Source organism: Mesocricetus auratus, unplaced genomic scaffold (genome assembly GCF_017639785.1).
Source record: "Mesocricetus auratus isolate SY011 unplaced genomic scaffold, BCM_Maur_2.0 Super-Scaffold_100676, whole genome shotgun sequence".
NCBI classification, from domain to species: Eukaryota; Metazoa; Chordata; class Mammalia; order Rodentia; family Cricetidae; genus Mesocricetus; species Mesocricetus auratus.
The window spans coordinates 21,074,542-21,094,296 of record NW_024429266.1 but is presented as its reverse complement, the minus strand read 5'-3'; the positions used below and the strand labels follow the sequence as shown (position 1 = coordinate 21,094,296).

Here is a 19,755-nt window from a genome sequence, read left to right as displayed (position 1 = left end):
TGGTATTAGTATTTCCATTTTACAGATGAGAAATAAGATGTAATTAAGTAAAAATGCTTATCAAAGATCTCAGAGTTAGGAAGTGGCAGTTTCCGGGGCTTGGTAGCACAGGTCCTTTAATCCTAGCTCTCAGGAGGTAGAGGCCATGGTCGGTGTGTACGTTTATGTGTGTGTAGGGGGTAATGGTGGTGGGGGGTGGTAATCCATGTGACTTCAGGGACAGCCTGATCTACATAAGACAGTTAAGAACTAACTACATAGTGATCCTGTCTCCAAAAAAAAATGTCAGTTGTGGATTTAAGATCGGTGTCTGAATGGTTTCAGAGTCTGAATTCTAGCTATTTATTCTTCACTATTCCAGAACCATTATGGGTATATACCCTAAATGAGAAAAATGGTAATCAAAATTGTCACACATGAGCCTCAGAAAAACTGGAAGATATGAGGTCTTTGGGGATTGCTGACGCTAGTACAAAGGAATATACCCAGATCTACATATGGCCAGAAATATCCCAATGTTCACTTAGAAACCTCTCAAAAATGCCCTGATCCAAGATGGCGTCCCAAATTGCCCTTGTTAAAGACGGCCCCTACATCCTTTTAGTGGAACTAAAAAGGCTTCGCCTAGCACCAAGATGGAAGTACTATTTAGTCGTGTTTTTTTTTTTTTCTGGTTCTTGCTGAAAACAGCTAGAACTCCAGCGACGTCCGTTTCTCTTCGGGGCCTGTAAAAACTCACATACCCACGTCGGCTTTAGCGCGCATCCAAGTTTGAAGCGAACGGAAATGGGGCGGTTCTGGGGCCGTCAGTAGGCAGGGCGGGTCGAGGAGACACTTCCGCCCTTCACCAACATGTCCGCAGGCTGCGATTGCGCATGAGCAGCTGTCTATGGAGAGACCTAGCTCCAAAGAGGGAGAACGCAGCCGGGGGAAATCGGCGACTGTAGCGGCCTGGGTCGGTGAGTGCGCGGGAGCCAGCCGGGGTCTGGAGACGAGGTGGAGCGGCGAGGCGGGGCAGCTTGGCTTTGCTTCGTCTTCTCCGGGCAGGCAACGCCGGGGCACGAAGCCTTTGTTTTGGGGGAGGGGGCCGTGCCTGGCTCTTTATCTCCAGCCCTGCTTTGTGGGCCGAGCTCGCTCCCCGGCCGGGGTGCACACGTCCCACCCTCCCGAGCTGTCCCGCCGCGGGCCGCAGCTGCCAGCCGCGGGCCTGGGGAGGATCCCGGCGTCCTTTCCTGTCTCCTTTGCGGAGCAGCTGGGGCCGACGGGGTCACCGCGTGGGCTTCGGGGCTCGCGCCTGGCGGGTGCTCAGCTCCCCGAGCGCCTCCTGCTAGTTGGTGGGCCTGCAGGGAGACGCCTCGTTCTCAGGCAAGGTCCGAGCGCCTGCATTCTTTCAGAACTTGATCTCTTTTTTTGCCTCTGCGTCCGTGCTTGACGAGGGTGTTTGCTTGGCCCTCCTTTTGCGCGTGCAAACCACAACATCCTATGCTGATTTCCGTGTCACATAGCCTTAATGCTCAGGAAACGCTTCCGGATGTACAACCAAGATTTGAGTAAGTAGCCTAACGCCGTTGCTGGGTGGCCTCAGAAGTTGCTCTGTTTGACAGCTGTGGGTTATGCAGTTGCTTCTCTTCCTTGCCTGCTCCTGAAGGCCGTGCAACAAGCTTCGGAGGGGCTCTTCCTCCTGCGTTGGAGTTTAGAGACTTAGGTGGTCCCCAAACTCTGGTGCTGCCTCCCTTTGCAACATTACTTTGAACGGTCAGTTTCACTTTCGGTTCCTTTTTGTTGTTATTTTTGTTACCATTTTCTTTGCTCGCGGGCTTTCCAAGGCTTTTTATTCCCTAAACTACGATTTTCTTGGCATTAGAAAGGTTTGGAGGATCTTATGGGTGAAAATTTTACAAAAATCTTGCCCTTTCTTGTTGAGATTATTTTATTGCTTTGTACTGTGCAGCCGTTTCTTTCTGGAGGCATCTGTCTGCTCAGTTCTTTGTTTTTCTGGTCTCTGGCGGGGTGTCAAGAGTCCTAAGGCAGAAACATTGTAGATGGATTCCTCCCCCATTGTCTTTTCTCCTCCAGAACCCTGAGCCTGGATTTTTTCCCCCTTCCTCCTGAGGCTTAGTTGATTTGGAGTTGTCATGGCAACATTTTAGCAACTGTGTTTCTCTACAGGAAGCCTTGATGAATAAAATAAAGGAGACTTGAATATGATGCACTTGAGCTTTGAGTTTGTAACAGATGCTGTAAATCTGGACACCCCCCCTCCAAAACAAGATCCGTGGCAGTAGAGTCGTGCCCAAGAGCCAAATCTAGGTTTTGTGGTTAGTGATGGTTTTCCAATGGCAAAAAGAGGGCTCCAGCTTTTCCCTTTTGAGATTGAGGACTGGAATTTCTTTTTTGTTGTTATTGTTTTATTTTATTTTGAGACAGGATCTCCCTATACACAGCCCTGGCAGTCTTAGAACTCAGTATGTAGACCAGGCTGGCCTGGAATTCAGAGATACACCTGTTTCTGCCTCCTGAGTGTTGGGACTAACGGACCAAAACTCCTGGTGAAGACTAGAATTTCTTTCTTTGTTTTTTCAAGACAGCGTTTCTCAGTGTAGTCCTGGAACTCACCCTGTAGACCAGGCTGGTCTTTAGCTCAGAGATCTGCCTGTCTCTGTCTCCTCTCTATCTGCCACCACCGCCTGCTTAGAATTACTTATTGCACAGTTTGTGTCTAAGAAGGGGGGAAGGAGCATCAGGGACCATGGTGGGTGTTATTTGATAGTGGTGGTCTAAACATGGCTCTAGCTATTCCTATGAAACTATAATAGCTTTAGTAATAACCTATAATTGCTTCAATAATCCACCTTGCGACGTTATTTCTTGGCCTTCTAGTATAATTATCTCCTTCCCCTCTTGGAGGTGGAATGAATACAGAGGAACAGCCAGGTGGTGGCAGTGCGAGCCTTTAATCCCAACACTCAGGGAGGCAGAAGCAAGCAGGATCTCGGAGTTGGAGGCCAGCCTGGTCTACAAGTGAGTTCCAGGACATCCAGAGCTACACAGAGAAACCCATTCAAAACCAAAACAAATAAATAAATAAGGAGTAAAGAACATTATTTAAAAAACTGATTTTAAGCCGGGCGTTGGTGGTGCACGCCTTTAATCCCAGCACTCGGGAGGCAGAGGCAGGCGGATCTCTGTAAGTTCGAGACCAGCCTGGACTACCAAAGCCACAGAGAAACCCTGTCTCGAAAAACCAAAAAAAAAAAAAAAAAAAAAAAATGATTTTAAAAAATGTTCTGGTGGCCGGGCGGTGGTACTGCACACCTTTAATCCCAGCTCTTGGGAGGCAGAGGCAGGCGGATCTTTGTGAGTTCGAGACCAACCTGGTCTACAAGAGCTAGTTGCAAGATGGCTTCCAAAGCCACAGAGAAACCCTGTCTTGAAAACAAACAAACAAACAAAACAAAACCCAAAAAACCCAAACACTTTATGGTGTGTGCATACGTGCATGTGGGCTGGGTACCTGTGGAGGTCAGAGGACAGCATCCAGGAGTTGGTTTTCTTTTTCTTTCTCCCACCCCCCCCACAAGGTTTCTCTGTAGCTCTAGATTGTAGCAGGCTTTCTTTGACCACCAGCCCCCAAATCATGACACAGAAATTTAAAACTTAACGTTATGACTGTTTGGCCTTATACTTGTTTTTACTTTCTTTTTATTTATCCTATGTATCTTTTACATCATGTATCTTGATCCCATTCATCTCCCTATCCCTTCACATCCACCCTGCACCCCTCCCCAAATAAAATAAAATTTCACAGAAAAAAGGGGGGGTTAAAAATATCATCAAGGGCCGGGCAGTGGTGGCGCACGCCTTTAATCCCAGCACTCGGGAGGCAGAGGCAGGCAGATCTCTGTAAGTTCGAGGCCGGGCTGGACCGACAGCCTCCAAAACAATACAGAGAAACCCTGTCTCATAAAAACTATATATATATATATATATATATATATATATATATATATATATACACATATATATATATATCATCAAGGAAGCTTCAGTGTATCAGGCATAAACCCCTTTTTCTTTTTCTTTTTCTTTTTTTTTTTTTTTTTGGTTTTTCGAGACAGGGTTTCCCTGTGGCTTTGGAGGCTGTCCTGGAACTTGCTCTTGTAGACCAGGCTGGTCTCAAACTCACAGTGATCTGCCTGCCTCTGCCTCCCGAGTGCTGGGGTTAAAGGCGTGTGCCACCAACGCCCGGCTACCCCTTTTCCATATATGTTTACTTGCAAGTGTTCATTGCAAAGAGTCATTGGTCTGGTTTGAGGCCTCTGGTTTCTGCTACACTTGATGCTGGGTGCTCCCTGGACTCCTCTTGATTATCCTGCTGTTGCCCTGTGCTGTGAGATCCTGCAGCTTTGGGTCTGGGGTCAGGTCTTCACATGCTCCAGCAGATCATGGATGGGGGTGCATGTTGGGGTTGTGCTTGTTTCTTGCTAGCTCTTATAATTTATTAACCTGTCTCTTTTCATCTATGTTTTGCCTAGGGGCTTTTCATCTTTCTTTCATTCTGTATGTCTTACTTTCCTGTTTCCTCTGTGTCTGTCTGGCAGTGCCTGGCTTCTGGCCCTGGGCTGTCCCTCCCTTTCTCCCTTGTTCTCTCTTCTCTAAGCCTAGAGTCCCTCCTCCTCCTTATTCTATCTGGCCAAAAGCCTGCCTGTCCCTCTACTGCTTAGCTATTGACTGTTCAGCTTTTTACTAGACCAGTCAGGTGCCTGAGGCAGGCAAGATGAAACAGCAACACATCTTTACATAGTTAAATGCAACATAAGCAAATATAACACATCTTTACATAATTAAACAAATGCAACATAAACGAATGTAACACATCTTTGCCTAGTTAAAGTAATATTCCACAACACTTGGCCTTGTAGTCCAGGCTGGCCTTGAACTCAGAGAAATCCTGCCTGCCTTTATCTTCCCAGTGCTGGGATTAAAGGCGTGCACTGCTACTGCTCAGTTTTCTGAGCTATCTTAATAGCCTGATTTTTCTCTCTTGCTTAGAGGACAACGTTGGTGAGTCAGTCCTTGCCTTTCTACCTTATTGGAGACAGTCTTCATTGCTGTATTTGCCACCCAGCTTCCCGAGGTTCTCTTATCTCTGCTGCTCATCTGTCCATCGAGGTGTACTGTGACTTACAGGTACCCTCATACTGCATCCCTTTCTTGTGCAGGCTTTAGAACTCAGGTGTCAGGCTTCCATTCTAGAGCTTTTGCCCCTGAGTCATCTCCCCAGTTGATCTTGGGTTTTGTTTGTTTGTTGGTTTTCGTGACAAGTTCTTGTAACCCAGCCTGGTCTAAGACTTGCTTTGCAACCCAGGATGGCCTTAAATTCCCAATTCTTTTGCCTCTACCTCGGAGGGATTGGGATTACAGGCGTGGGCAAGCACACCTGGTTCTTTTTCTCTCCAAGGTCTCATTCTGTAGCCAAAACTAGCCTCAAACATGCCCCTGTCCTCCTGTCTCAGTCCCTTGAGCATTAGGATTCCAGGAGCAAGCCACCATGTCTCATGAAGAGTTGCTTTTCAGGCACTGTGGGCCAGCCCTTGCCGCTAGAATTGGGCAAGTTGATCGACCTTTGCAGATGATTGGTTTATCTTCCTGGCTTTGTCTTCTTGGAGCCTATGTTCCAGAACTTGTAAAGCTGTTCAGTTGCCTGGCCTCACTGTAAACTCTATCATTTCCACCAGGATTTAGCACTCAGGCCTTTGAATCAGGAGATACGAAGACCTCCAAAAGAAGACCAGTTCCTCGGATGAGCCCCCTCACAGAGAGATGAAGGGGTGAGTGAAGAAGTGGTCCCTGGGATGAGAGAGGGATGGCCTTGGAGAATGCAAAATGCGTAAGAGTTAAACACAGGCAGAACTGGATTTGGGTCCCCCAGCTCCATCACTTATAGCCATGTGATTTGGTTTCCTTATCTATAAAATAGCCCTATTGATTTCATGTGTCATTATTAGTATCAAGATAGTATGCAGCCGGGCATTGGTGGTGCATGCCTTTAATCCCAGCACTCGGGAGGCAGAGGCAGATGGATCTCTGTGAGTTCGAGGCCGGGCTGGACCGACAGCCTCCAAAACAATACAGAGAAACCCTGTCTCAAAAAAAAAAAAAAAAGATAGTATGCCAGGTGGTGGTGATGCATGCCTTTAATCTCAGCACTTAGGAGAGAAAAGCAGGCTGATGATCTCTTGAGTTTGAGGCCAGCCTGATCTGCAGAATAAGTTCCAGGATAGCCAAGATGACAGGAAGGAAAAAAGTGCTTATAACCTAATGTCTGTGTACATGGTAAACACTTAGTTTACTAGTCTTTGTTTTATTTATTTATTTATGAGGCAGAATATATCTGTATATAGCCCTGGCTATGTAGACCAGGAACTAACTGTATAGGCCAGGTTGGCCTCAAATATCACAGAGATCCACTTGCCTCTGCCTCTGTAGTGCCAAGATTAAAGGCATACACCACCATGACTGACAGTAATTATCTGTTGTTTACTGGCAGTAAAGCACTGTCATTATCCAACAGAACCTATGTGTGTCCTGAATGCCAGTGAGTTTGGGAACCATGTTACTAAGCCAGTGAGCTTCTCACATCTTCCCTTTGTGTTCTGTTTTTACCACAAATAGGCAGCAGAAAACAGCTGAAACCGAAGAGGGGACAGTGCAGATTCAGGAAGGTGAATGCTAAAATCAAGACCAAGAGCCCGTCAGCCTCCCTCCTTCCTCAGCCGACTGGCCCATCTTCTGTATACCATGTGTCTTTTAAATGGCATGCAAGTAGAACAGGGAGAAAGGCAGTTAAGTCAGAGCTTTCTGTGCCTCTTCTAATTTAGGTGCAGTAGCTACTGGAGAGGACCCAACTAGTGTAGCTATCGCCAGCATCCAGTCAGCTGCTACTTTCCCTGATCCCAACGTCAAGTACGTCTTCCGAACTGAGAATGGGGGCCAGGTAAGGGAGGGGCCAGGTGGCGGCAGATGTCACCTGGGGCTGGGATCAAGGGAGGTGCCTGAACATATTCCGGGGAGCTGTGGCTTGAATAATGAGATGAAACTGTGTACTGTTGGGATGAAATGCTAATAAGAGGCACTAAAAGTAGCAGTAATTGGTGTGGGGCTGGGTGTGTTAAAGACTCAAAATGGGGAAAAAGGGAGAGATAACTGATTCTGTTTTTGGGAGACTCCAAGAGGCACTTTCTGAGAGGGCCTAGAATTCTGGGCACTAACTCTTGTCTTCTCTTTCCACCCCTCCCCCCTCTTCATTGCTTCTAGGTGATGTACAGGGTGATCCAGGTGTCTGAGGGGCAGCTGGATGGCCAGACAGAGGGCACTGGTGCCATCAGTGGCTACCCTGCCACTCAGTCTATGACCCAGGTACAGGGGGTAGGCTGTGAGAGGACTAGAGAGCTTTTAGCAATAAGAAAAACTAGGGAGCCAATGGGAAGGAGGGGTGGGATTAGGAATAGTGGGGTGCATCTTGGGTGGCTTTAACTCAAAGCACGAAGTTCAGATGTATTCAACCTCTTGTCATTGAGGCATGATACTGTCATCTACAGAGATGCCCATGAACCATGCGTGGTTGGGGCTGGAGAGATTAATGAGCACTTTTTGCTCTTACAGAGGACCTGAGTTCAGGTCCTAATATCTAGATGGTGAATCACAGCCATCTGGTTTCAGGTTATCAAATAACCTCCTCACGCCTCCTTAGGCAGTAGGCACACACATAGGCACATGCATACATGCAGGCAAAATACTCATGTATAAAAATAAATCTAAAAACTCCCCACAATTGAACTTAAAAGCCCAACTAATATTTTGAGTGAGTTTAGTTTTGTGCTGGGTCACACTCATAGCTGTCATTGGCCACACGGTTCTCAGTGTTTCCCCTCCCTTCTGGTAAGGGATGGAAACTTCAGGGGGGGGCGGCGTAGGAATATGTCCCTGGCTGACTGGAGTCTGTTCTCAATTCCCTTCTCAGGCAGTGATCCAGGGTGCTTTCACCAGTGATGATGCAGTTGACTCGGAGGGAACAGCTGCTGAAACGCATTACACTTACTTTCCCAGCACCGCGGTGGGAGATGGGGCAGGGGGAACCACATCTGGAAGTACAACTGCTGTTGTTACCACCCAGGGCTCGGAGGCACTGCTGGGGCAGGCAACCCCTCCCAGCACTGGTAAGATACTGTAGAAGGGCGGGAGCTAGGAGAGCTAGACTGGGGGACGTGGCGGGGGTGGGGTGGGGTGGGGTGGGGGCTCTGGAACTTAGTGCTTGACTTTTAGTTGTTATTAAGATCAGGGTATGCTGGGCGGTGGTGGTGTCAGTGAATCCAAGCACGCAGGAGACAGAGGCAGACTGTTCTCGAGTTTGGGGCCAGCCTGATCTACAGAGGGAATTGCAGTTCAGCCAAGGCTTTACAGAAAAACAATGTCCAACACCTTAACCCCCCCCCCCCCCCCAAAAAAAGAATCAGGGCATATAGTGGGTCTGAGCTGCTGTACCAGCAGATGGGAGCATGTTCTCAAATGGGTCCTAAGGTTTTGGTGAGGTTCCTAGTCCCAAGTCCTGACAAAAACCTAACTCATCTTCGCAGGCCAGTTCTTTGTGATGATGTCACCACAAGAAGTATTGCAGGGAGGAAGCCAGCGTTCAATTGCCCCCAGGACCCACCCTTATTCCCCGTGAGTGGCTTTATCTCCTAGTTATTTTGAGTGATTTTAATGCCTGCTAAGTCTTGTGTAATTCTTCACCCTAAACAGTCTTTTTTGCTTTTTGTCTTTTCCTTGGTCTGGTCACCCTGTACTCTCCTGTCAGGAAGTCAGAGGCTCCCAGGACAACTCGAGATGAGAAACGAAGGGCTCAACACAATGAAGGTAGGGACATCCAGGCGTGAAGCCAGGAGGAACGGGGTAGATTTGGGAGCTGTGGTGATGTGTGAGGGCAGGAAGCGCTGCTCATCATTCTCGGAGTCACTTTGTCCTCCATTTGTCCCACAGTGGAGCGCCGTCGCCGAGACAAGATCAACAACTGGATTGTGCAGCTCTCCAAAATCATCCCAGACTGCTCTATGGAGAGCACCAAGTCAGGCCAGGTCATGGGAGACCCCGGTGTAGGGAGGGGCTAGAGTTGTGTCTCCTGGCACTGTTTTCAGAAACGGTGGCGAGCAGTGTTCATGACGTTCTTTTTCGCAGTACTCTCTGAGATACCGTGTCCCGATTCTGAGGGGAAACAGGCTGAAACTGAAAGTGCTCTTGGAAGGTATCGGGGTTTAAGCCTTTGTCCTCATGTTGTTGACTTTGCCTTGCAGAGTAAAGGTGGAATCCTATCCAAAGCCTGCGATTATATCCAGGAGCTGCGGCAGAGCAACCACCGGTTGTCTGAAGAATTGCAGGGCTTAGATCAGCTGCAGCTAGACAATGATGTGCTTCGACAGCAGGTCAGACAAATGCCAGGCAGGCCCCCTTGGCAGCCCTGTAGACACTGACCCAGTTTGAATTCCCTAGAAAACACTCCACATTGTCCTCAGCACTGGGTGTGTGACTTAAGTTCGTGGCTTAGCAATATCAATTTTTTTTCCCTGTCATTTTCCTTACTGCCTCCTCCTCTCTGTGCAGGTGGAAGATCTTAAAAACAAGAACCTGCTGCTGCGAGCTCAGTTACGGCACCATGGACTAGAAGTCGTCATCAAGAATGACAGCAACTAACTGTGGGGATCCAGGGGCCTCCGGCCCTAGAACTGCAGATATCCCAGGAGCAACAGACTAATAACCCCACGCCCCTTTCCCTCACTGCCTGCTTCTGGCATGGGACTGGGGGTTTGGCACGCGTGTCCTTGAACTGAGCCCTGTAGTTGGCAGTCTGCAGTGAGTGCTGGGAGACAGAAGCGGACGGTACTGACGTTCTGCCTGCTCCCACTGTGTGGCCCTGGGCCCGTGTGCTCCTTTCGCACATTCATGTGCTGTATCCATGGACACTGGACACTTGCCCTGTGCTTGCACAGAGTGCCCAGCAGAGGTCTGTGGACACTCTGTGGGTCTAGCACTCCACCGGTTCCTCCCTTCCCTGGAGCAGAGGTTAAGATACACACCGGGTTACTCTGGGAGCAGGCTTATTCAAGAGGTGGGGAAGGGTGCTGGGTGGCTGCTATCCCATAAGCAGTAGAGAGGCCAGTGAGCAGCTGGGGCCTCTGCAGAAGTCTCTGACGCCAGGGCGAAAGATAGGCAGGGGCTCACTGAGAGCTTTCCCTTCTGGGGATGGTTCTTTTTATTTCTTTTCTTTCTTTCCTTTTTGTTTTTTAAGATAAAAATTGTTTAGAGCCACAGTTGTCTGCTTTCCTTCTTTTGTGGGGCTCTGGGGGAAGGGAAGATGCATATTACCCTTTGACCAGTAAGGGCTGGGTCAACCTTTGGGTGGGGTGCTACTATTCCTATACTCATTACCCAGAGTCCTGGTACCTGTGCCAAACCTGGATGTCATTTCTGGCCTTCACTGGGCAATTTTAAAGGTTTCAACTCTGGGCTGGTGTTAAAGTATCACCAACAGGTGTTACGGGGCTCTGGGTGTGTGCCAGCCAGGGCCACACCTTTGCTTCCGTTTCCGGCTTCCCTGGTTGGGCTCCGGGAGGAAAGGGAGATGCTTCGGGTTGCACTCCTGCGTCTCAGTCACACAATTGCTGCTGCTGGCACCATGACTGGAGGTACCTGAGAAGGATGTGGGGGTGAGCCTGTGTGTGCTGCTCCCCTGGGTGGAGTTTGTGGAGGTACCTGAGAAGGATGTGGGGGTGAGCCTGTGTGTGCTGCTCCGCTGGGTGGAGTTTGTGGAGGTACCTGAGAAGCATGTGGGGGTGAGCCTGTGTGTGCTGCTCTCCTGGGTGGAGTTGTTTGTGGAGAGAGAAGCACAGGGGTGTGGATGTGGTCCTGGTAAACAGCTCTCCTGGGGAGGGAACAGGCCACAGGTGTTTTGTGGCCCCAGCTCTCAATTCTTTCATGCCCTGTTTCTCAGTGCCTACAGTCTCGTTCCCTGAACTACGCTCACTCCTAGCCTCAGGCAGGGCCCGGCTCTTCGATGTTCGATCTCGGGAGGAGGCAGAAGCTGGTACCATCCCTGGGGCACTCAACATCCCTGGTATAGGATTTCTTGTGTTGGCAAAGGGGCAGTCCATGATGGTCTCAGCTAAAGGGTAGAGACAATAGGGGTGGCCTTCTATTTGCTCAGCCAGTCCTCAGGTTCCCTAGAGAAAAGCTGAATGGAGACTCCTGGCAGTGGAACTAGCTTATCCAGTCTGAGGGGATAACAGGCAGCCAGAGGGGCAGATCAGCGGCTGTATACTTGACTTGCCTGAAGCTGGATTCCCTAAGCCACCTAGTCCTCTACTGCCTCCTTAGGACTCAAAGTGGCTGGCTGCATTGTTGGTCTAACTCCCTGCACTGGTAGGCGACTGCTTGTCTTGGAGGTCGGTGTGGGGTATAGGGTGACCACCATGTGTTTGGACAATTTGGGCAGAGTGGCCAGGACTCCGCTCTTTTAGGCCCATATTGTGAACCCCAATGTGCCACTGGCTCTCCATTTTGTCCTCTCAGTGTCTGAGTTGGAAGCCGCCTTGACCATGGACCCAGCTGCTTTCCATGCTTTGTACAGTGCTGAGAAGCCAAAGCTTGAAGACAAGAATCTTATTTTCTTCTGTCAGATGGGCAAGCGGGGATTCCAGGCCACACAGCTGGCACAAAGTCTTGGGTACACAGGGTATGAAAGGTGTAAGGCCTGCTAACTGGGAACTGACTGGGGACTGCCTACTGGACCTGTTCTTCAATATTCTTTTTCTCCACAGGGCTCGAAACTATGCTGGGGCCTATAAGGAATGGCTGGAGAAAGAGAGCTAGGTAGAAGGCTTAGTGGTTGTGATCCTTCTCATGCCCACCTGGCTGGGTTGGACAAGTCCTTGTTGTGCTGTGCACATAAAAAAAAAACCTCAAATAAAGAGCATTTAATCAAGCATTAGAAGCATTTAATTTGCCAGGTGAACAACAACAAAAAATGGTTCCAGTATGAATCTAGTTCTCAGTGTTTTCTCAGGATCCTTGTCCATCTGTTCCCCACCACCCAATTGAAGGTGACCTAGGACAGCAGTTTCCAGCCCAGAATGCATATCAGATAATCACCTGATAGCTTTAAAAAAAATCTTGGAGCTAGGTGTGTTCAGTCCCAGCAAGTAGGGAGGCTGAACCTAGGAGTTCAGTTCCTGACCAGTCTGGGTAACATGAAGAGCCTGCTCTGGCCCAGGTGGTGGCGCATGCCTTTGATCCCAGCGCTCAGAAGGCAAAGGCAAGCAGATCTCTGTGAGTTCAAGGCCAGCCTGGTCTATATAATAAGTTCCAGGACAACCTCCAAAGCAATACATAGAAACCCTGTCTCGAAAAACAACAAAACATAAGAGCGCTTGTTCTTGCAGAGGACCTGCATTTGGTTCCCAGCACCCAAATGGACAGTAGCTCACAACCTGTGAAACTCTAGTTCCCGATGCCTTCTGACTCCCTTGAGACCCAGGATTGTACAAGGTGCACATATATACAAGCAAGATATTCACACACCGAAATCTTCTTTTTTTTTTTTTTTTTTTTGGCTTTTATGAGACAGGGTTTCTCTGTATTGTTTTGGAGCCTGTCCTAGAACTCACTCGGTAGACCAAGCCAGGCTTGGTCTCGAACTCACAGAGATCCGCCTGCCTCTGTCTCTGTCTCCTGAGTGCTGGGATTAAAGGCGTGCGCCACCACTGCCTGGCCAAAAATCTTTATTTTAAAAAAGCAACTTTCGAGCCGGGCGGTGGTCTATTGGCTGGCCACTGAGCTTCAGGAATTCACCTGTCTTTGTCCCCCAAAGGCTAGAGTTACAGGCACATGCCCTCAACCCTGGCTTTTTACCTGGGGATTCAAATGCAGGTCCTCAGGATTGCAACAAGACCTTTCCCGGTTCTAATGCAAAAATATTTTAGCCAGGTGTGGTGGTACACACCTGTAAGTCCTGCTCTTGGGTAGAGGTAGTGGCAGCAGGATTTCTTTAGGTTCTAGCCTGGGCTGGGCTACACCGAATTCTGGGCTAACCTGGCTACATGATTTCCATGCAGCCATGACACCGTAGCAAGACCCTGTCCCAAAGGAAAAAAAAAGCTGTTGGTTGTGGTGGCACACACCTTTAATTCCAGGACTGGGAGGCAGAGGAAGTTCGATCTATGAGTTTGAGGCCGGCTTGGTCTGCATGGTGAGTTCTAGGTCAGCCAGGGCTACGTAGTGAGACCCTATCTGAAAAACCAATCAGAAGATGAACAAAAACTCACACATGGGCTGGTGAGGTGGGTCAACAATTAAAGGCTCTTGCCACTAGGCTTTATGACCCAGGATCCATAAGGTGGAAGGAAAGACAGACCAACTCTGCACGTAATTCTCTGACCTTACACATGTGACCTGTGCCCATACACAAACACACAAAATAAATATAATGCATTTTTATAAAACGCATAAAATAGTCCTTGGGGTTGGAGAAATTAATTGTTCAGCAATTAAGAGCACTGAGCTCCTAAGCAATTAAAAGCTCTTCTTCCAGAATACCTGGAACTCTCTTTGAAGACCCAGCTGGCCTGGAACTCACAGAGATCCACCTGCCTCTGCCAGAGTGCTGGGATGAAAGGCATGCGCCGCCGCCACCCAGTGCAAGGAGTCTTATTATTTAACGAGTTAACTGCTTTAACTCAGGCCACTCATCTGTTCATCACTGCTGGTGGAGTGAAAAGGGCCTGGAGAAACTTCAAGGCAGGAATTCATTGGGATGAGCAAGGGGAGTGTCTAGGGATACGCAACAGCCTCAGGATTGGTGCGCTTTCCGGCTTGGCCGACCTGTCCTGTGTCTATCAGTCAACTGGTTGCTATGGCGAATAGGCCTTCCCAGGGCGGTCGCTATGCTCTGCATGTCACTGTTTTACACCACTTTTACCATAAAGCACATCCAGAGCCCGCCAGCTAACTTCCCTGCCATGTGGCAGGTATCTGACCTCCTAGTAAGTAGGGCAGCTCCTGCAAGGTCAGAAGGCCAGAAACTAAGCATATGTGTTCTGCAGTCTGTCATGGCTGCCAAAGCAGGGGGCTCAGGGGGCTAGGTGTGGGTCTGATCCCTTCAGTGAGACATAATTTTTTTTTTCCGAGACAGGGTTTCTCTGTGTAGCCCTGACTGGAGCTGGATCTGTAGCCCAGGTGGAATTTGGAGAGATTCCCCTGCATGTGCCATCACCACCTGCCCCCAAAGGTTGTTTTTTGTTGTTGTTGTTGTTGTTGTTGTTTTGTTTTTGGTTTTTTTTTTTTTCAGGACAGGGTTTCTCTGTGGCTTTGGAGGCTGTCCTGGAACTCACTTTGTAGACCAGGCTGGCCTCGAACTCACAGAGATCCGCCTGCCTCTGCCTCCTGAGTGCTGGGATTAAAGGCGTGTGCCACCAACGCCCGGCCCAAAGGTTGTTTTAGAAAGCATTGTTGGCTGGTAGACTGCTTCAGAGGATAAAGTCACTTGCTGCCGAGACAACCTGAGTTCAAGTCCCAAGACACACAGGGTAAAAGAAGAGAAGCAACTCTTGCAAGTGTCCTCTGACCTCCACCCACTGGAACTTACTCTGTAGACCAGGGTGGCCTCGAACTCACAGAGATCCACCTGCCTCCACGCCCCCTCCCTCCAGTGCTGGGATTAAAGGCATGTGCCACCACAGCCCGGCTGTCCAACTTTTTTTTTTTTTTTTATCAGTCAGAGTTGATCATTTACCGCAGGCCTTTGCTGCCTAGTGACTAGGACATGTCTCATCCTGACTCTTGGAACAGTCTGTGGTTCAGAGTTGGCTTCACCCTGCCTTATCAAACTGTCCTGCCGGGGCTTACTCCCACCAGCCTGGTGTCCTCAGTGACCCAAACACTGTAGTTCTTTTTGACCCTGGCCTTCACTCATTTCTTCTGCTTGGGAAGCTTCCAGACCTTCAAACCCTCTGGATTTCATAAGAATTAGGAGAATGTACTTGGCAGGAGTTTTGCGGTTCTCCTCAAGAGGGTTTTTGAACTCAGGAAGGATGAAAAATAGCAGATGAATATGTATAACTGGATTCCCTGAAGTACACAAAGCATAGACCTGCGGTCACAGCTGAAGCATAATCACTTGCTTTTTTTCTATTTAGGCTTAGCTTTTAAAAAAAAGTCTAATTTATTTATTTTAATTTTGTCTGCATTTGCTGTTCTGCCCGCAGGATGCGTGTGAGGGTGCGGGTGTCAATCTTGGAGTCACAGAAAGGTGTGGGCTGCCATGTGGGAGCTGGAAATTGAAACTTGGACCTCTGGAAGAGCAGTCAGTGCTCTTAATCGCTGAGTTATCTTGCCAGCCCACCCCAGACTTAGCTCTTTACAGAGAGGGCTCTTTATTTCATTGTTATAAGCTAACCATGAAACCAGAACATAGCATACATTCAGTAAGGGAGCTTAGGAATTTCTAGGGGGAAAGTTGGAAATATTAATGAGTGGCAGCAGTTTCTTGTGGAAGGGAATGTTGGGTTCTAGGTCTGGCTAACCATAACGGAGTAGTTATCACAAGTCACTTTCAACTATTTCATCTCTTTCATTATTTGTAAAATGGGAATTACAAGATTTATGGCCATACTGGGTATGAAGGCTCATGTGTATAATCCCAGCACTTGGGAGGCTGAGGCAGAAAGATTGCCATGAGTTCAAGGCCAGCCTCAACTATAGCAAATTTTCCTCTGTCGCTTGTCCTGAGAGTTTAATCCCTATGAAGTATCTCACATAGAACATATGGATTTAGCCAGGTGGTGGCGGCAAATGCCTTTAATCCCAGCACTCAGGAGACAGAAATAGGTGGATCTCTAAGAGTTCGAGGCCAGCCTGGTCTACAGAGCAAGTTCCAGGACAGGCTCCAAAGCTACAGAGAAACCTGTCTTGACCGCCCCTTCCCCCCCCAAAAAAAAGTGGCCAGGCAGTGGTGGCGCACGCCTTTAATCCTAGCACCAGTGAGGCAGAGGCAGGAGGATCTCTGAGTTCAAGGTCGGCTTTATCTACAGGACAGCCAGGGCTACACAGAGAAAAACAAAAGGCATCACACACATGCAGATGATAAAGTTTTACAAATGGATGTACTCATTTGACTCGTACTGTTTGGGACAGACAATATACACTGTATGATTTCATAAAACAAGGTGAGCCTTGCCTTGTGGTGAATTTTTGTTCATCATCCACGACTACTTAAAAGGGATATGTTGTCAGGTACAGTGACACACACCTGTGATTCTAGCAGTGGGGAGCCTGAGGCAGGAGAATAATGAATTCAAGGCTAGCCTGGGGTACCTACAGAATTCCTGTTTCAAGAAGGGTGCCATCGATGATTAATCTTGATGTTAACTCGACTTAAAAAGTCATATGGGAGCCGGGCAGTGGTGGCGCACGCCTTTAATCCCAGCACTCGGGAGGCAGAGGCAGGTGGATATCTGTGAGTTCGAGGCCAGGCTGGACCAACAGCCTCCAAAACAATACAGAGAAACTCTGTCTCGGGGAAAAAAAAAGTCATATGGGAGACATACCTCTAGGTACATCTGTGAGACTTAATTGGGAAGCTTAATTGAGGTCCCTAAACGTGGACCCCTTGGCTGGGGTCCAGGAGCGAACGACGAGGAAAAGGCAAGCTGAGTACCGGCATTCATCTTTCTCTGCCTTGCACACCTGCTGTCACAGCTGAAGTTGTTCTCTGTACCATGCTTTCCCCAGCACAATAGTCTGACTCAAACTGCAAGTCAAAATAAACCTTTCCTTCCGGGCTCAGAGGTTAAGAACACTAGCTGCTCTTCCAGAGATCCTGAGTTCAACTCCCAGCAACCACATGGTGGCTCACAACCACCTTTTTTTTTTTTTGGTTTTTCTCTGTGGCTTTGGAGGCTGTCCTGGAACTCACGTGGTAGTCCAGGCTGGTCTCGAACTCACAGAGATCCGCCTGCCTCTGCCTCCCGAGTGCTGGGATTAAAGGCGTGCGCCACCAAAGCCCAGCTCACAACCACCTTGAATGAGGTCTGGTGCCCTCTGCTGGCCTACAGAGCACATGCAGACAGAAGAGTGTATACATAAAATAAATAAATAAACCTTTCCTTCCTTAGATTTCTCTAGTCTGGTATTCTGTCACAGCAACAGGAAAAGTCCTGCACTACGTACTACAGTGCAAGTGGATAAACAAGCAAGTTCCATACTTCATGTAATATATGATATATGCTTCTATGGATCAAAGGTTGAAAATACGGAAACTACCAAGAACCATTTATTACCTTAAAGAGGTAAAGACAGCCCTATGACTATGACTCAACACTAGAAGCCATAGAAAAAGCTGATGATGCCAGGCGTGGTGATGCATACCTTTAATGCCAGCACTCAGTAGGCTGAGGCAGGGGAATGAGTTTGAGTCCGACTTAGTCTTTGTAGTGAAATTTTCTCAAAACCTAAATGTGGTGCGGTGGTCAGAGGCCCAGGGAGGCAGACCCTTGAGTTTGAGACCAGCCTGGTCTACAGAGTGAGTTCCAGGAGAACCAGGGGACACAAAGAAACCCTGTCTCAAAAACCACAACAACCACCAACAACCAACCAACTGCCCAAAAAACAAAACAAAAATCTGATGAAGTAAATCTAAACAGCCAAGCAAAGTCTTCTACATGTTATATGGCTGCACTGGTAAACATGCCATAGACACAAATCAGGAGGAACAGCAGTGGGAAATTTAACTGATAGTATACATAGGAGGGCTAATTCATTTACTATATAAAGAAAAAGACTGCTGGGAGGTGATGGCGCACGCCTTTAGTCCCAGCACTCGGGAGGCAGAAGCAGGTGGATCTCTGTGAGTTCTAGATCAGCCTGGCCTACAGAGCTAGTTCCAGGACAGCCTTCAAAAGCCACAGAGAAACCCTGTCTCGAAAAACCAAAAAAGAAAAAAAAAAAAAAGACAATTATCCTGCTACAGTTTGTATAAGGTTTGGGAGTGCCCTAATGGGCCACGTGTTGGACTTGGTCACCAGGGTAGGTGACTGAAGGTTCTACAGGTCTTTAAGAATTAGGGCCGGGTGTTGTGGTGGATGTCTTTAATCTTAGAACTTGGGATCCAGAGGCAGGTGAATCTCTGAGTTTGAAACCAGACTGGTCTACAGAGCAAGTTCAAGGCCAGCCAGGACTAAATAGGGAAACTGTCTTTATTTAATTTAGTTTTGTTTGTTGAGACAGGGATTCTCTATGTAGCCCTGGATATCCTTGAACTTGCTCTGCAGACCAGTCTGGCCTCAAACTCAGAGATCCACCTGTCTTCACTTCTTTTTTTTTTTTTTTTTTTTTTTTTTTTTTTGGTTTTTCGAGACAGGGTTTCTCTGTGGCTTTGGAGGCTGTCCTGGAACTCGCTTGGTAGTCCAGGCTGGTCTCGAACTCACAGAGATCTGCCTGCCTCTGCCTCCCGAGTGCTGGGATTAAAGGCGTGCGCCACCAACGCCCGGCTTTGTCTTCACTTCTTTATAAGTGCTGAGTTCAAGTTCCCAGAGCACACATTAAAAAGTCAGGATTAGTTGTGTGTGCCTGTAACTTCAGTGCTGTGGTATGTGGAGAAGGAGATCCTAGGGCTGGCGGGCTACTAGTCTGGCGTCAAGTTCAGTGAGAGACTCTATTTCAAGAGAACGGGGTAGAGAGTGACAGGGCAGGACACTGGTATCCTCCTCTGACTCAGCATGTCAGTACACGGACTCCTGCACACAAGCAAGCATATACATGGGGGGAGGGGCTGACAGAAGATCCTCAAAAGAGATTCAGGAGTTTCTTGTATGACTGCTTAATGGTTTTTGGAGGTTGTCACAGGGAAACCCTACCCAGTCTCTGCATCCTGGCTTGAGATATGACTTTGCTTTTGAATACACTCCAGCCATTGCCAACTGCCACAATTTAAGGTAACTCAGAAAGGACCCAAAAGAATTAAGCTGATGTGCTGAAGACATGGCTAGGCAGTTAAAAGGACTAGCCCTGAGTTCAATTCCCACCAACCATGTGGTGGCTCACAACCATCTCTAGTGGGATCTGATGCCCTCTTCTGGCATAAAGGCGTACATGCAGATAGGGCACTCATACATAAAGTAAATTTTTTTGTTTGTTTTTTTGAGTCAAGGTTTCTCTGTAGCTTTGGAGGCTGTACTGGAACTCAAGACCAGGCTGGCCTTGAGCTCACAGAGAACAGCCTGCCTCTGCCTCCCCAATAGAACAGTGGTTTAGTGGTTTTATTTATTTATTTACTTGAGACAGGGTTTCTCTGTGTAGCTCTGGCTGTCCTGGAGCTAGCTCTGTAGACCGGGCCTTGAATACTCCTGTCTCTGCCTCCAGAGTGCTGGGATTAAATGTGTGTGTCACCACTGCCAGACTTTTTCTTTCTTTCTTTCTTTCTTTCTTTCTTTCTTTCTTTCTTCCTTTCTTTCTTTTTTTTTTTTTTTTTTTTTTGAGGCAGGGTTTCTCTGTATTGTTTTGGAGGCTGTCCTGGAACTTGATCGGTAGACCAGGCTTGGTCTTGAACTCACAGAGATCCACCTGCCTCTGCCTCCCTAGTGCTGGGATTAAAGGCGTGCACCACCTGGCCTTTTTTTTTTTTCTTTTTTAAGGAAAGACTACCAGGGATAC

General features: G+C 48.2%; 2 protein-coding genes across 5 annotated transcripts; both read left to right on the top strand.

Moving 5' to 3' along the window:
• The first annotated feature begins 813 nt into the window (after nucleotides 1–813).
• On the top strand, nucleotides 814–10,364 carry Usf1 (upstream transcription factor 1). Of its 4 annotated transcripts, none has more exons than XM_005087757.4 (11): nucleotides 814–959; nucleotides 5,739–5,831; nucleotides 6,676–6,725; nucleotides 6,882–6,997; nucleotides 7,318–7,419; nucleotides 8,024–8,219; nucleotides 8,637–8,724; nucleotides 8,858–8,916; nucleotides 9,040–9,134; nucleotides 9,351–9,479; nucleotides 9,658–10,364. In XM_005087757.4, the coding sequence occupies exons 2-11, from the start codon at nucleotides 5,824–5,826 to the stop codon at nucleotides 9,745–9,747; spliced, it is 933 nt and encodes a 310-aa protein (XP_005087814.1). In that variant the 5' UTR covers nucleotides 814–959; nucleotides 5,739–5,823; the 3' UTR covers nucleotides 9,748–10,364. The 4 variants fall into 4 exon arrangements, with proteins under 4 accessions (XP_005087814.1, XP_012981960.1, XP_021079577.1 ...); XM_013126506.3 differs by lacking the exon at nucleotides 814–959 and adding an exon at nucleotides 1,294–1,550; XM_021223918.2 differs by lacking the exon at nucleotides 814–959 and adding an exon at nucleotides 1,606–1,755.
• A 113-nt stretch (nucleotides 10,365–10,477) lies between these two features.
• Tstd1 (thiosulfate sulfurtransferase like domain containing 1) lies at nucleotides 10,478–12,034 on the top strand. The gene is made up of 4 exons (XM_005087756.4): nucleotides 10,478–10,739; nucleotides 11,045–11,167; nucleotides 11,623–11,785; nucleotides 11,871–12,034. Exons 1-4 carry the CDS (start codon nucleotides 10,676–10,678, stop codon nucleotides 11,920–11,922), a joined length of 402 nt encoding a protein of 133 aa, XP_005087813.1. The 5' UTR covers nucleotides 10,478–10,675; the 3' UTR covers nucleotides 11,923–12,034.
• The last annotated feature ends 7,721 nt before the right edge of the window (nucleotides 12,035–19,755 follow it).

Bases quoted from the DNA above. Each gene is read 5' to 3' on its own strand.
- Usf1 (XM_005087757.4), top strand. The intron at 8,917-9,039 runs GTAGGGACATCC...TTTGTCCCACAG, and splicing joins AAGGGCTCAACACAATGAAG to TGGAGCGCCGTCGCCGAGAC. The intron at 9,480-9,657 runs GTCAGACAAATG...CTCTCTGTGCAG, and splicing joins ATGATGTGCTTCGACAGCAG to GTGGAAGATCTTAAAAACAA.
- Tstd1 (XM_005087756.4), top strand. From the start codon at position 10,676: ATGCTTCGGGTTGCACTCCTGCGTCTCAGTCACACAATTGCTGCTGCT. The intron at 10,740-11,044 runs GTACCTGAGAAG...CCTGTTTCTCAG, and splicing joins TGCTGGCACCATGACTGGAG to TGCCTACAGTCTCGTTCCCT. The intron at 11,168-11,622 runs GTATAGGATTTC...TTGTCCTCTCAG, and splicing joins TGGGGCACTCAACATCCCTG to TGTCTGAGTTGGAAGCCGCC.